The sequence below is a fragment of the Rhincodon typus genome, chromosome 14, assembly GCF_021869965.1.
Source record: "Rhincodon typus isolate 14 chromosome 14, sRhiTyp1.1, whole genome shotgun sequence".
NCBI lineage: Eukaryota > Metazoa > Chordata > Chondrichthyes > Orectolobiformes > Rhincodontidae > Rhincodon > Rhincodon typus.
Window position 1 is genome coordinate 68,479,924 of NC_063345.1, and position 15,705 is coordinate 68,495,628.

General features: G+C 42.3%; 1 protein-coding gene across 7 annotated transcripts in view; it reads left to right on the forward strand.

The window, feature by feature from the left end:
- btk (Bruton agammaglobulinemia tyrosine kinase) overlaps positions 1-15,637 on the forward strand; it is a 116,519-nt gene extending 100,882 nt beyond the window's left edge. For 3 of the 7 annotated variants that reach the window (XM_048604853.1, XM_048604856.1, XM_048604857.1), the window contains 8 exons: positions 2,233-2,360; positions 4,468-4,542; positions 9,186-9,357; positions 10,241-10,457; positions 11,462-11,526; positions 12,460-12,578; positions 13,322-13,479; positions 15,064-15,636. In XM_048604853.1, coding sequence (XP_048460810.1) covers positions 2,233-2,360; positions 4,468-4,542; positions 9,186-9,357; positions 10,241-10,457; positions 11,462-11,526; positions 12,460-12,578; positions 13,322-13,479; positions 15,064-15,135 — 1,006 coding nt within the window. In that variant the 3' untranslated portion in view covers positions 15,136-15,636. Of the gene's footprint in view, positions 1-2,232; positions 2,361-4,467; positions 4,543-9,185; positions 9,358-10,240; positions 10,458-11,461; positions 11,527-12,459; positions 12,579-13,321; positions 13,480-15,063 lie in introns of all 7 variants that reach the window. The other 4 variants (XM_048604854.1, XM_048604855.1, XM_048604858.1 and 1 more) reach the window with 3 other exon arrangements.
- Positions 15,638-15,705: the final 68 nt, after the last annotated feature.

A 15,705-nucleotide genomic window follows, 5' to 3' on the forward strand; every position in this document is an offset into this window, starting at 1 on the left:
AGACCTGCTGAGCATTTCCAGCAACTTTGTTTTTGTTCCTGATTTATAGCATCCGCAGTTCTTTCAGTTTTTAATCATAAAATTTTTTTGTCTCTCAATGGGTTGTCAATCTTTGAAACTCCTTCCTCAAAAGGCAGTGGATGGAGAATGTTTAAATATTTTTAAGGCAGAGATGACATTGGTCCTGTCCATGGCGGGGAGTGGGTCCTTAGTTCGGGTGAGCTACAAGATTCCCAGCAGAGACTACGAGAAACACTACATCGGAAAAACAGGAAGGAAACTAACAACAAGAGTACATGAACACCAACTGGCTACAAAAAGACACAACCAATACTCACTCATCTCAATCCACATGGACAAGGAGAACCACCACTTCGACGAGGACAACACCAAGGTCCTGGGACAGGCTAGGCAGAGACAGGCACGAGAATTCCTAGAAGCATGGCACTCCACGAAGCATGCTATTAATAAACAAATTGAACTCGACCCCATTTACATTCCACTACGAAGGAAAACTGGAAGTGAGGCAATCCGTCTCACCGGACCCCAGAGTTTAAAAACCAGGTGGGAAAACACACCGACGCTTCAGCGGAGGCTGCACTGAGGATGTTACCAAGCATGGTAACGAAACATCTGCGAAACAAGAAACGAGCTCGGCAAGCCAACCAACCTCAACATCCACAACCCGAGCTACAAATCTACTGCAAAACCTTCGTCTCAATTATTTCATTTTATAATTTCTGTAATTAAAATGATGCTGAATTGTGGTGATTAATACACTCATTGTATTTTCATAAATACAAATGACAATAAATTGCTATTCAATTCTATTCTATTCTATCCCACTGTTGCTAGACGAACAGCATCTTATCTCCCAATTAGACCACTTTGCAGCCTTCTGCACTCAATGCTGAATTCAACAACTCCAGACTGTGAACTCTGCCACACCATTTTGTTTCTTTTATTTTTGCATTAGCCAGTTGTAATCTTGATTTATATGTTACAGATACAACTGTTCCTTTTTCTGCCATTCATACCCACTTTGAGCAAATTTTTCTTGTTTCTTAACTACAACCATCTATCACTCCCTGTGCCTTCTGTACCATAACATTGTCTGTCAGTTAATCTCTCAGCTGGTAGACCTTCTCTTCAATTGTTCCCCTCTCTTTACACACTCAAAACCTGTTACATTTCTGTCCTCTGATCCTCTGAAGAAAGGTAATTGACAATAAACATTGACACTCTTTCACTGTCCAAAAAATGCTGTCTGATACGTTGAACGCTTCAGCATTTTTCTGAACTCATGTCAGACTTTAATAAAACATTGGTTTGGCCTCAACTGGAAGTGTTGTGATCAGTTCTGAGCAGAATGCCTCAGAAAGGAGGTCAAGGCTTGGAAGGGGTGCAGAAGTGACTTACTAGTCTGCTATCAGCAATGAAAGATTTCAGTTCTTAGAAGAGACTGGATTTGCAGTCTTCTGAACAGAAGCAATCCAGGAAAGATTTGTTCAAAACTTAGGAAGGGTTGATATAACAAATAAAGAGGATGTGTCTTTAGTGGTTGATGAACCCATAACCAGTTATTAGTTGAAAGACAGAATTACATTTTCTTTTCTTATTCATTCATGAGACATGGATCTCATTGGCTGGCCAGCATTTACTGCCTAACCCTATTTGTCCTTGAGGAGGTGGTGGTGAGCTGCCTTCTTGAACCGCTGTAGTCCATGTGCTGTAGGTAAACCAATAAATCTGTTAGCGAGGGAGTTCCAGGATTCTGACCTAGTGACAGTGAAGAACAGTGTTATATTTCCAAGTCAGGATGGTGAGTGGTTTGGAGAGTACTTTCAGGTGGTGGTGTTCCCATGTATCTGCTGCCCTTGTCCTTTGAGATGGAAGAGGTCCTTAGTTTGGAAGGGGCTGTCTAAGGAATCTTTGGTGAATTTCTGCAGTGCATCTTGTAAATGGTACACACTGCTGCTACTGAGTGTCAGTGGGTGGAGGGAGTGAAAGCTTGTGGATAGGATACCAATCAAGTGGTCTGCTTTGTCTTAGATGGTGTCAAGCTTCTTCAGAGTTGTTGGAGCTGCATCCATCTAGGCAAATGGGGAGTATTCCAAGATGCTCCTGATTCCTTATGATATAAGTGGTGGAACTGGTTTTAATAAGATCTTTTGACTGAAATGAAACTAAAGTATTGCAGCTAACTTCATGCTGTGCTCTCTTTTACACCAGGGATCAGAGTGGAAAAGTCAAACACTACACAGTGTGTGTGACACCGTCCAACCAGTACTACCTTGCGGAGAAACACACCTTCAATTCAATTCCAGAACTGATCAACTATCACCAGCACAACGCAGCAGGTATGGCCTGTCTTGGAGGAGGGTCAGGAGGAGTAGGGGTCAGCAGAGGGAATTACCGGATTAGAGATCAGGCTCGATTGATTATGTTTCCTCGCTGCTTTGTTTTCAAGTACTGGAGATGTATAATGTCCAGTGAGGCAATCGGTAACAGCACCGACCACATGTTAACTTACACACACTGGTTACTGCGGCAGCAGGGACCTAGCTCTGTGATCTGATCCTGGTTGCCCAGACTTAGATTGAAATGTGGTTGGGTAGTATCTGCTTTTGGGTATTACAAGCACCCTCAGAGCTCCAAAGTGGGGTGTGAGTGCACACTCTGGGCTGGTTGTGGGTGAAAATCAAGCTGAACACCATTCAGTTCAGCTGTTTGCATGCAAGCAATGAATATCCAATGATGTCTGCAGAGTAGATAGCTAGATGGTGAATATCCATTGGGTGTTTGCAGAGCGGGTAGGTCTTGGGTGAATATCCACTTGGTGCATGCAGAGCAGGTAGGTATTGACCAGTATCAGCATTAATGCTGATTTGATGACACCGGTGACACTTTGGAGCTAAACCCTCACTTGACCTTGCACAGTGCAGCATGGGTTCCACAGCAGGATACTCCTAACAAAAATAGAAATCGCTGGAAAAGCTCAGCAGGTCTGGTAGCAGCTGTGGAGAGAAATCAGAGTTAATGTTTTGGGTCGAGTGACCCTTCCTCAGAACTGATGGTAGCTGGGAAAATGTCAGTTTATATGCAGAAGATAGGGTGGGAGGAGGGAGGAGGGAGTAAGGAGTAAACAATAGGTGGAGATAGAGCCCAAAGAGAGAGAAGAACAGTTGGACAGACAAAGGAGTGGATAACAATCTGGCTAGGAGGGTGAATAGCTGTAATTGGGGACTGTTTAGTGGCTATCAATGGGTTGTGTGTAATGGCAGACTGTGATATCAAGGCCTGGTGTGTAGGGGTTGGGGTAAGGACATGTGAGAAAGAAGGAAGAGTGAAGGAAGAGTGGAGCAGGGTGTCCTGGAGGGAACAGTCTCTGCAGAAGGTTGGCAAGGGAAGGGTGGGAAATATCTGTCTGGTAGTAGCATCTTGCTGGAGGTGGCAGAAATGGTTGCTAATGATCCTTTGGCTGTTAGGGTGGTAGGTGAGGACAAGGGGGTCCCATCGCTGTTGCGGGAGGGAAGAGAGGGGTTGAGAGCCAAAGTGCAGGAAATAGATCACACGTGACTGAGGGCCCTGTCAACAACAGTGCTGGGGAATCCTTAGCTGAGGAAGAAGGTGGACATTTCAGAGGCTCCCTTGTTGAAATTGGCATCATCAGAACAGATGCAACGGAGATAGTGGAACTGGGAGAATGCAATGGAGTCTTTACAGGAAACAGGGTGTGAGGATGTGTAGTTAAAGTAACTGTGGGAGTCAGTGAGTTTTTAGTGGATAATAGTGGCCTGCTTATCCCCATAAATGGAGACAGAGATGTGGAGGAAGGGAAGGAAGGAGTCAGAGACGGAAGCTACATCGTCTTTTGCTTGCACCAACAGCATAGGACCATCAACAAGACTTTTTGACTTTGCCTTCTGACATGTTCTTGCATGTCCCATCCTATCCATCAGATATGATCAGCTTTGGTCACTTCCTTATATCTCCCTCCACCTGTATTCCCCTCCCACCCAAGGCTCTACTTCATGCTGTGTCAATTTTAGAATATAGAGTTTAGAAGAATGAGGTGGGGAATCTCATCAAAATCAATAAAATTTGCTCACACACTGCCTTTCACTTGTGTCAGCAGGATCTCTCTCCCATTTTGGATAAAGGACATGACGTCCCCATTTCCAACAACTACACCAAGACCTCCACCCCCTCTTTAAAAGGAACAGGGTAGACTTAAGGGTGGGCATTAACTGGCAGTAACCTCACTCACAATACTGGCCTCTCAGTGACAGAACCCACCAGTGAGAAACATTGTTAACAGTAACTGCACATAAGGATCATTATGTTGGTGGGGATAGGAGCATTGTACTCAGCGAGGAAGGTTATCATGATTCATTTATTTCCAAATGGCTCTCAGTGTACCTAACAATACTTTATTAATAGATCATCTTTATTCATCTGTTGTAGGGCTTGTTACCAGGTTACGGCACCCAGTGTCACAGCAGAGCAAGAAGGCTCCATTGACAGCTGGATTTGGTTACGGTAGGATTTTGTAATGATATAATTTAGTTATGCCTAGGATTCAATTATGGTATTAAGTAGAATAATGAAGAGTATACAGCATATCCACAGGCCATTCAATTCACTCGCATCTTTCCTCAACTAATCTGATACTGTAACCCTCTATCCCCTCTCCCTCATGTATTTGTCTGATTTCCCATTTAACTGCATCGATATTATTCACTTCAACCACTCCCTGAGTTCCACATTCTCATGTGTCTCTGAGAAAGAAGCTTCTGCATTGCCTGTTGGATTTCTTGGTGACTGTCTTCTGTTAGTGGCCTCCAGTTACACTCTTCCCTCCAAAAGGAGACATTCTGTCTATATGTACTTAACCAGGCCTTTCACCATCTTAATTATTTATAACAAGTTAGCCTTTTCTTTTCTATGGAAGAGAGACCCAATTTGTCCATTCTTTCCTGATATGTTTAATTTTGTGCACTTGGTATTACTCCTTTTCATCCTATTCATCTTCTCCAGTGTTTCTATTTCCTTTATTTCTGCTGACTTTACATCTTCTGAAACCTGGAAAATTCTGTCTGGATCTTTACAGTCATCTTTTAAAATACAAAAGGATTTTACTTTACTTAACCCTTTGTTTTCCAATGCAAAGAGGAGTTTGACTGCTTGGCATCATTTGTTAATAATCTGTCATAATTCAGTGACAGTTATTTCTTAAAATAATTGAAATTCTGACAGATTGTCAACAGAGTGCCAATCCATGCTCAAGTGTTTATTTTTCACATTTGTCTGTGGTCTTATGCTCTTTAAAATGTCAGTATGAACATCTTAATCATTGTATAAAGCTTTTGTTGTTTTGTTAGCTTCTCTTTTGTTTCTTTCTTTGTTGGTACTTTAGAGGTTGTTACTTTCCTTTTCTTTATATATTTTGTTCTTTTGAAAGGAAAAGCTGGGCACCTCCTGTATATGACGTCTGCACCTGTAAAGCATTGGATGCTTTTTTTCCCAGTTTTTGTGCCATTTACAAGGAAAATGAAGTGGAATTGACAAATGATTAAACAATATGTAGAATTTTTTTCTCACGTTTTGGGCTGAACTTCATTCTAAAATCACTTTGCCGAATTGGAGCTGTTCTAGACCCCTTGTAAACTGTCATTTCTTAAATCAGATACATCATGATCTCCCTCTCCTTTGTGAGAGATTGAATGCACTTTGGATTTGGGTATGGTTGTAAATTTCAGTTCTGATCTCAGGTGGATAATGAGTAATAACTGTTAGGATAAAGAACTCTTCACAACTTCCACTGCTACTATCACCTTTTATCATCACTAGCCGCCACTATTATCTGCCACCAGCTTCTTGTGCCCACTTGCTGCCACTGTGATGTAGTTTCTTGGGTGAAACATCACTGCTAGTATGATATGACTGTGCGCTGCCCTATATGTTAGCTCATCTAAGATGTACTAAAAGATCTGGGCTCTTAGTGAGACAGATATACTTAGGTTTATGAACAACACAAACTACTTACACTATCACTTACAAATTACTATTACTGTTACATTAAATATATATGTATAAAACTGACTGAATAAATACACAATACTAACTCTATGTGTAGAATTGACTGAAAGTGAGGATCTTTATTATGGAACATCATCACATGTTTTGAATCATGTGGCTGTCTTAAAGGTATGCTGAAATCCAATCAATAAGACAAGCCTCAGAAAACTTACAAATAAAAATACTGCTCATGTGGCATAGTTAGACTCTCATACACAGAAGCAAGATCAAGGTCACAAAGCTTTTAATGTGCTGTGCACTTTCACTCAGACCTTCTGTAACCTAGCAGTCACCCAGTGCTCCCTTCCTGTGTGAGGTTTCTGATTCAACTTGCTAAGGGGTTTTCTGAGCCAGCTCAGTAGTTTGCGAAGAAGGAATGAATGTGAAAGCCAACAGAGGCTTATGGCAGCAGTCAGAGTTCCCCTATCTTTGAGTTGCTGCAATGTTGTAATGATAAATAGTTCTATTTAAACCAGCAATAACACATGAACAAACCACAAACTGTGCACACTGGCACACCCAGAACGTGTTCCCAGGCAATGCTGGAGCAATCGAGTCAGGAAAAAAGAAAGGCTTCATTTATATAGCACCTTTCAGAACCATAGGACATGCCAAAGAGATTTACAGTCAATCAAGTCCTTTGGAAGTGTGGCCAGTGCTGCAATGTAGGAAACACAACAGTTAACTTGCACACAGCAAGATCCCACAAACGGCAATGTGACAATCACCAGATCACCAGCTCATTGTGAAGATGATTGCAGGATTATTATTGACCAGTGTACACAGAAGATCTCCCCTCTGTGTCTCTTGCTGAAGACACTAGGGGAAGAGACACGGCATACTGCAGACACGAGGAGACGACAGTTTCTTTCCATAAAAGATAATAGTTAACAAGATGTTTTTCTCCCCCTGACAATGAACAATGTTTTCATGGTCATCATTAGACTCTTAATTTCAGATTTTCATTGAATTCAAATTTCACCTCTCTACTGTGCTGGATTTGAATTCAGGTCTCAGAATTGTCCAGGTCTTTGTTTGAGAACATTACTCGCATGGTGGGCAATGGGGAACCTGTGGATGTGGTGTATCTGGATTTCCAGAAGGCATTTGACAAGGTGCCACACCAAAGGCTGCTACATAAGATAAAGTTCCACGGTATTACTGGTAATGTATTGGCATGGATAGAGGATTGGTTGACCAGTAGAAAGCAAAGAGTAGGGGTGTTTTTCTGGTTGGCGGTCAGTGGCTAGTGGTGTGCCTCAGGGATCAGTGTTGGGACCGCAATTGTTTACAATTTACATAGATGATTTGGAGTTGGGGACTAAGTGTGGTGTGTCAAAATTTGCAGATGACACTAAGGTGAGTGGTGGAGCAAAGTGTGCAGAAGACACTGAAAGTCTGCAGAGGGATATAGATAGTCTAAGTGAGTGGGCAAAGGTCTGGCAGATGGAGTACAATGTTGATAAGTGTGAGGTCATCCATTTTGGTAGGAATAACAGGAAAATGGACTATGTTTTAAATGGTAAAAAATTGCAGCACGCTGCTGTGCAGAGGGACTTAGGTGTCCTTGTGCATGAATCGCTAAAAGTAGGATTGCAGGTGCAGCAGGGAATTAAAAAGGCAAATGGAATTTTGTCTGCCATTGCTAGAGGGATGGAGTTTAAAAACAGGGAGGCGATGCTGCAGCTGTATAGAGTCCTGGTGAGGCCACACCTGGAGTACTGTGTGCAGTTTTGGTCTCCTTACTTGAGAAGAGATATACTAGCATTGGAGGGGGTGCAGAGGAGATTCACTTGGTTGATTCCAGAGTTGAGAGGGTTGGATTATGAGGACAGACTGAGTAGACTGGGATTATACTCATTGGAATTCAGAAGAATGAGGGGAAATCTTATAGAAACATATAAGATTATGAAGGGAATAGATAAGGTGGAGGCAGGGAGGTTATTTCTGCTAGCAGGTGAAACTAGGACTAGAGGGCATTGCCTCAAAATAAAGGGAAGCAGATGTAGGACTGAGGTCAGGAGGAACTTCTTCACCCAAAGGGTTGTGAATCTGTGGAATTCCCTGCCCAGTGAAATGGTTGAAGCTACCTCGCTGAATAATTTTAAGGCAAGGCTAGATAAATTTTTGAACAGTAAAGGAATTAAGGGTTATGGTGAGTGGGCACGTAAGTGGAGCTGAGTCTCAAGAAGATCAGCCATGATCTTATTAAATGGCGGGGCAGGCTCGAGGGGCCAGATGGCCTGTCCTGCTCCTAGTTCTTATGTTCTTTGGATTAATAGTCTAGCAATAAAACTACTACAGCCTTTGCCTTCCCAGTACAGACTCCTATGTATGTTATGTATGACAGAAGTCCCAACATACGTTTCTGCGAATAGTTATTTTTGTGTATATTTTAGAAAATATCAATTTTGTGTTAATTATGTTGAGAATGGCAGTTCTTATGTACTTTAGCCAGGAGTCTATGTGTATTGGAGAGAATAGCTCCTGTATATTTTATTAGAGAAAGTTGATACTGTCTTGATGGATTCGCCTGATGTTCTGACACTTGAGTGTGCATCGAAAAAGATTTGTGATATTTTAGTGATTTTTGATTTTCGATTTTCGATTTTCGTAACAGATTATAATTACTGAATATAATGGCAGTTCTAGAGGGATGGATAAAGACATTAGCTTTACACCATGCCCAAATGTCCTGAAGGCAATGGACTGTGTTCCTTCAATTGTCAAGAGACCATGTCAAGACCATTTGGGTCTGTCCAGTGTTGTTTTTCCCCCATGTATTTGGATCCAACTTGTAAATTCTGAGGTTGAATTTCAGTTATGTCCTATGAATGCTCTAGAGAACAGAGCCCCTCATATTCTTGGAGAGAATAATGCCGGTATGCACCATATAAAGAGACAGCTCTTTATATGGAAACTAGCAGGCAATGTTCATACAAGTCAGAATAGCACTCCCCTCAGAATAAGAAGCCAATATTGGATATAATTTGTTTGGTGTAATGGAATCTATCCTATTAACATATAGAATCTTCTCCTGATTTCCCTCTCCCAGTGCACATTCTGTCCGGATTCCAGGCTGATAATGTTTTCTTTCTTGTCAGGTGCCTGGGAGATCAATCCTGTCGACCTAACATTCCTGAGGGAATTAGGAAATGGACAGTTTGGTGTCGTGAAACATGGTAAATGGCGAGGGCAGTATGAAGTGGCCATCAAAATGATCAAAGAGGGCTCCATGTCTGAGGATGACTTCATTGATGAGGCTGAAACAATGATGTGAGTAAATGATATCAGGGAAACAATAGAATGTGAAGCTTTAACTATCAATCAGCCAATTCAGTATTGTAAATATTTGATACATATACTGTATTATTACTGTATTCTTCTCTACATATCCTAGGACTGTTTGATGGGAAAATTTCACAGGGAGCTTTATTCCGTATCGAGCATCATGCTGTTCCTGTTCTGGGAATATTTGATGAAGACTGTATGGATGGAACTGTGATTTCAGTTTAAAAGAGTAAAGAGGGATTTACTCTGTATCTAGCCCATGCAGTCTGTCTCCTAGAATGTGTGACGGAAACAGTGTAGAGTTAGCTTTACTTTCATTTTAAAAGAATACACAGATCTTTACTCTGTATCTAATCCAATGCTGTCCCTGTCCTGGGGGGTGTTTGATGATGACAGTGTCAGGGGAGCCTTAATTATAGCTTACTTTCAGTTTAAAAGAGTAGAGGAAGCTTTACTCTGTTACGTAAACCATGCTGTCCCTGCCATGAGAGTGCATGTTGGGACAGTGTAGGCAGATATTTACTTTCAATGTAAAAGAATTAAGACAGCTTTATTCTGTATCTAACCCCATGCTATCCCTGTCCTGAAAGTATTTGATAGAGACAGTGTAGTAAGAGCTTTACTTTCAGATTAAAAGAATAGAGGGAGCTTTTACCTGTATCTAACCCTGTGCTGTACCGTCCTGGGAGTGTTTGATGAGAACAGTGTAGAAGGAGCTTTTATCTGTATCTACTACCATGCCTGTATCTGTTCCGGGAGTGTTTAATGTTGTACACTGCAAAGTGTGAATAAGCTTGATATGCGAGGATAAAAATGTCAGCTGACATGGGGAATGACCTCTCTCTCTGATCCTCCCTTGTTATATTAGGATGTTGAAACATGCCAAGTTGGTGCAGCTATATGGTGTTTGCACGAAACAACGACCGATCTATATCGTCACTGAGTTTATGTCAAATGGCTGCTTGCTGGATTACTTGAAGAAACAAGGGAAAAAGCTGAGCAGCTTACAACTGCTGGAGATGACCAAGGATGTGTGTGAAGCCATGGCATATCTTGAGTCACATCGATTCCTGCACAGAGACCTTGTAAGGACATAAAGATCAGCAACTTTTTATGTTGACCACTTACAATGACATGGAATGATTGGAGTACCCTTCACCTTCTATTCGCCGTCACTGAAGAGGCACCTCATTACCTCACAACATCTAGTGAGGAGACACATGGCCAAATGACCATTAATACAAATCCAGAACTACAGACAAAATCTGCCAACCGTAGGCCCAAAAAACAGGACCTTTAATGGGAAAATCACATCATAAATTATAGCAATCACTCCGCCACACCCCCGAACCATTCTAACTCTTGACTAACCAACCCTTTAAATCTTTGAGTTGATACAAGGTTCTAAAGTGGTTCATAAATTTGGTATTACTGGTCAGAGGGATTGGTATGCTGGTAAAGAATTAAAAATGGATATATTGTGTATCATTTACAACACTGGAAGTGTACTGTTCAGAAGAACAACAGCCTCGAGGACACCTTGCTGAGAGCCTGTACTGCTGGCAGGCAGAGCAAGAACTCAGCTTCCTAAAGCCAAATTTAGATAGTGAAAGGTAATTTTCAGATGTCAATGGTAAGACTGTCAACGTCAATGACAATCCCTGAAAATCATGGCTGACTGCTGGCCCTTTTTATTTAAACAGCTGAGGAGCTCTAAATATCTCAGTGGCCTGCTATTCCCCTTAAACATAGCAGAATGAGAAAACCATGTTGGACTAGGTCCGAGTCACATATAGGTCAGATAAGATTTCTTTCCGTGAAGGACCAAATGAAGAAGTTTGGTTTTTACAATCCAACAGCTTCATGGTCAGTTTACATTCTGAACTGAATTCCCTCTGGATAACAGGTCAGGTTTCAGGATTACTAGACCAAGATTACTAGGATAAACCCCTGAATTACCAGGTCAGGATTACTAGGACAAACCTCTTGATTACTAGTCCAGGACTCTGAAACATGTGCAGGAACTGATTAAACTAGCAGAAACAGTCAAAGTTTCTAACTCACCATGTTTGCTGTTTGGTTAACTCAGGCTGCCAGGAACTGCTTGGTTGATGAGGCAGGAACTGTGAAGGTATCAGACTTTGGTCTAAGCAGGTGAGTTGTCATGTCCTCTTCCATAAATCATGACCTTGGTGCTGAGACAGTTAATATCATTCGGAAATGATCAGTTGCAGCAGCCGGAGACTTCTCTACAAGAGATTGAGACAATATCTTACTCGCCTTCAATTACTCTAGTTTGGCATAGTCACTCATCCTGACTCAGGGAAGTGGGACAGGGTTTGGGGTAAGGTTTTGTAGGTGTTTCACGGATTGGGTGGGGTTTCATTTATGTGTGGACTCAAATGTGGGTGGATCTGGGGAGTAGGGCTAGGTGATGATGGAGTTTGGGGTAAGATTGGGTAGTGTTTGAATGATCTGGATGGGGATTGGTGCAAATGTGAATGGAGGTTGGGTAGGGTTTGAATAGTCCATGTGTTAGTGTAGACGGGGTGGGATTTATTTGTGGGCAGGATTCGAGTGTTTTGGGAGGGGTTTAGGTTAAGGCTTTGCACACACAAACTGGGAGAGATAATTGCGGGATAGTGGATTACAGGAAATCTGTGATTGGAGCTCTCAGCTAGAACTCCAGCATAGTACTGAGGGATGCAGCACTGTCAGTGAAATCCTTATTAAGATGAATGTCAAACTGAGACTATGTCTAGCTCTTCTGGGTCGATGTAAATGATTCCATTGGATTATTTGAAGTATACCTAGAGTGTTCTCCTTAATATCCTGGCCAACGTTTATCCCTCAACTGAAACAGCAAAATTACCATGTTGCTGTTTGTGGGAACTTGCTGTATGTAAACTGACTACCATGTTTCCTATATTTCACACACAACTCATTGGCTTTTAAGCATTTGAAATCATCCTGATATTGTAACAGATCCTATCAAACTGCAAATGGTTCTTTATTTGAGGTCTATTTATACTGTAAATATGTGTGAGGGTCAAGTCAGAACCCCAGACTATATTTGATTTCTATTAGGTATGTCCTCGATGATGAATACACAAGTTCACAAGGTTCTAAGTTTCCTGTGCGATGGTCTCCTCCTGAGGTTCTCAATTTTGCCCGATTCAGCAGCAAGTCTGATGTGTGGGCCTTTGGTGAGTATGTAACCTCTTCTGGAGCCAACACTGTGAGCTCTTAGCTAAGACTGGCACAAGTGCCTTTGGTAGGGATAGACGGAGAGATTGGGCATTTCTGCTTTAATGAGGAAAGGTCAAAGAGAGCAGGGCAAGGCAGTGGAAGAGGGAGGGTCAGCAGGAGAAGGAAGGCCTCATCAGGTTGCCATATTAGCCAGGGTGGTCACAAATCACCTGATCCTTCTCATGAACAACTTTCTGAGACATCCGTGTTTCAGTAAGGAAATCTGACAACTGCAGCAGACACAAGTCCATTCTCAGAGGCAGAAATGTTGGCGTTGTAGTAACATCACTGGATGAATAATCCAGAGGCCCTAATACTCTGCAGGACATGGTTTCAAATTCAACCTTGGCAAAGGTGAAGGAAGAATGGGATTACACTAGGTGGGATATTAAAGGATACAGGAAGTGGATTTATGCTGTGTGGGTTCTTAAAGGATGTGAGGACTGAGGGGTAATGTGGAATTAGATTGGGTGCTTCATGTGGAGAGGTACTGATGGGCTAATAGCCTGTTGATAGCACATGATCTGTTCAAACAGGAGTTGTAGTAAAAGTGAAAGGACACTATACTTGAATGAGGACAGATGCAAGTGGTTCTTTAAGTGTTACTAGTTTTCCTGTGGCTGTTCTTGCTCCTGTGTGTTTTGTGTCTCGAATGTTTTAATAGTCATGTCTTTATTGACGTTTTTGCTCCTCAACACAGGGGTCCTGATGTGGGAGACCTTTGCTTTGGGGAAAACGCCTTATGAAAGATTCAGCAATGCTGATGTGGTAGATCACATACTCCAGGGTCGCCGGCTGTACCGACCTCAACAGGCCTCTGAGAGTGTCTACAGCATCATGTACAGCTGCTGGGATGATGTAAGTCTCCAACATATTTATCGATTAACTTCTTAGAAAAAGAAGCTGGTGATCACCAGAGTATTCAGAAATCACCCCTCATCAATTATTGCTACTTTGGTTCATCTCAGCCCTGAGGTAGATATCATGAGGTCAAGTCCCACCCCGAATACTTAACCACAAATTGTAGACTGGCACAGTCCTGAAGGAACACTGCACTACTGGAGGTACAATTAAACTGAAGGCCCTCTGCCCTATCAGGTGGATAGAGTCCCTTGCACTAATTTGTAAAAGAACAAGGTGAGTTTGCCCAGTAGCCAAGCCTGTAGTTGTCCCTGAACCAGCTTGCACAACTTGGTTCAGAGATAGTAGGAACTGCAGATGCTGGAGAATCTGAGATAACAAGATGTACAGCTGGATGAACACAGCAGGCCAAGTAGCATCAGAGGAGCAGGAAAGCTGACGTTTCGGGCCTAGACCCTTTTTCAGAAATGATGCTGCTTGGCCTGCTGTGTTCATCCAGCTCTACACCTTGTTATCTGCACAACTTGGTGGCCTGATTTCCTACAATACCCCAATGACTGGCTGTAACATACTTTGAGATGTCTTGGGGGAGGGAAAGGCCATTCGGAAATGTAAGATTTTCTTTACCCTGGTGTCTCATGTTACCAATGAGGAGCAGAGCAAAATGGACCCAGTTTTAACCCTTAAGATACCAAGGGCAGTGTTTCCAGTGCTATAATGAAAGGTGGGGAAAATATCACTTGGGGGTCCTGCTCCAGCCACTGATAAACCTCCTGGTGAAATAGCTGAGCAAATATCAACTCTGCAGGCGAAGGATGGCTCAGCGGATTGGATGGGATATTTGTTTGGAATTGGGCTGATCCCAAGATTATCAGATTGAGCCACCAAGAGAAGTAGGGATAAAAATGATGGATTTGGCTTCTGCTCCCTGCCACTGGGGGGATTGAATGGCAAGCAAGGATCAGGTTGGCTGGGCAAGAGTTGAGCTGTCTGCCTTTCTGCTTAATGGTGCAATGTGCCCTGGTGAAGGAATAAGGAGTGCCCTCCCATTCCCACCTCCCTACATCCACTCCCACATTATCACCCTCTTTATCTCCCTGTACCCTGTAACTCCTCTCTCTTCTTTCTCCGCTCCTCATCAGCTTTTGTGCGGTACAGTGAGATTCATGGAAATCATAATGATCTGATCACGAGATTCTGGCATCAGTAAGAGAGAAGAAACCAGACCAAATGTGTATAGACACCACACTAGAGAGCTGTATTGAAGTACCAATATGTACAGATGTAAATAAAAGAGTGTTACAGTATAAAAGGAGTTGACAGCTTTATTTAGTGATAAGGAGCTGGGATCAGAATTCCTGGCTAGAAATGTGGAGCTCAGTCCTTGTAGAAAAAGGATGAGGGGAGTGGCAATCCACATTTCCATTTCTTGGAATCTCTAGACGTATATTTCTACAGGTACAAGGTAAAGGGTAGGTACAGCGAGTGTTGGCCCTCTAGAAGGTGAGACGGGGAGTTATTTAGATAATAAAAAAGATGTTTATCGTGAATCAATACTTTTCTTCTATTTTCAATTTCGAGGATACAAAAAGCATTGCAATAATAGCTGTATATCAGAAGGTTGAAGGAAGAAGCTTGGTGAAATTGCAATGACTAAGGAAATGATACTGAGCAAAGTGATGGAGCTGTGGGCTGACAAATCGCTGGGTCCTGATGGACTTCATCGCAGGGTTTAAAAAAAGGTAGTTAATGAGGTGCTAGATGCATTTGTGTTAATTTTCCAAAATTGGTTAGAATTTGCAAAGGTTTCTTTACAGCAAATTTAACCCCTCTGAGGAGGCAGAACACACAAAACGATAGCCTTGATGTCAGTCATGGGAAAGCTATTAGAATCAATCATTAAGGAGGTACTGATGGCATACAGGGAAAAACTCAAGGTAATCAAGAAGAGTCAGCATTGTGAAAGAGAAGTCCTGTTTAGCCAATTTATTGTGATTCTTTGAAGGAGCAACAAATGCTGTGGATAAACGGGAGTCCATTGAAGTGGGGTATACTTGGATTTCCAGAAAGACCAAGGTTCCACATTTACAGTGTAGAACTCATGCTGCAGAGGGTAACATGCTTGCCTGACTAGGCAATTGGCTGGCTGGCAGAAAACAGAATATTCCTGAATAGGTCTTTTTCAGAATGGCAGCATTTGACAAGTGGGGTCCCACAGGGGTC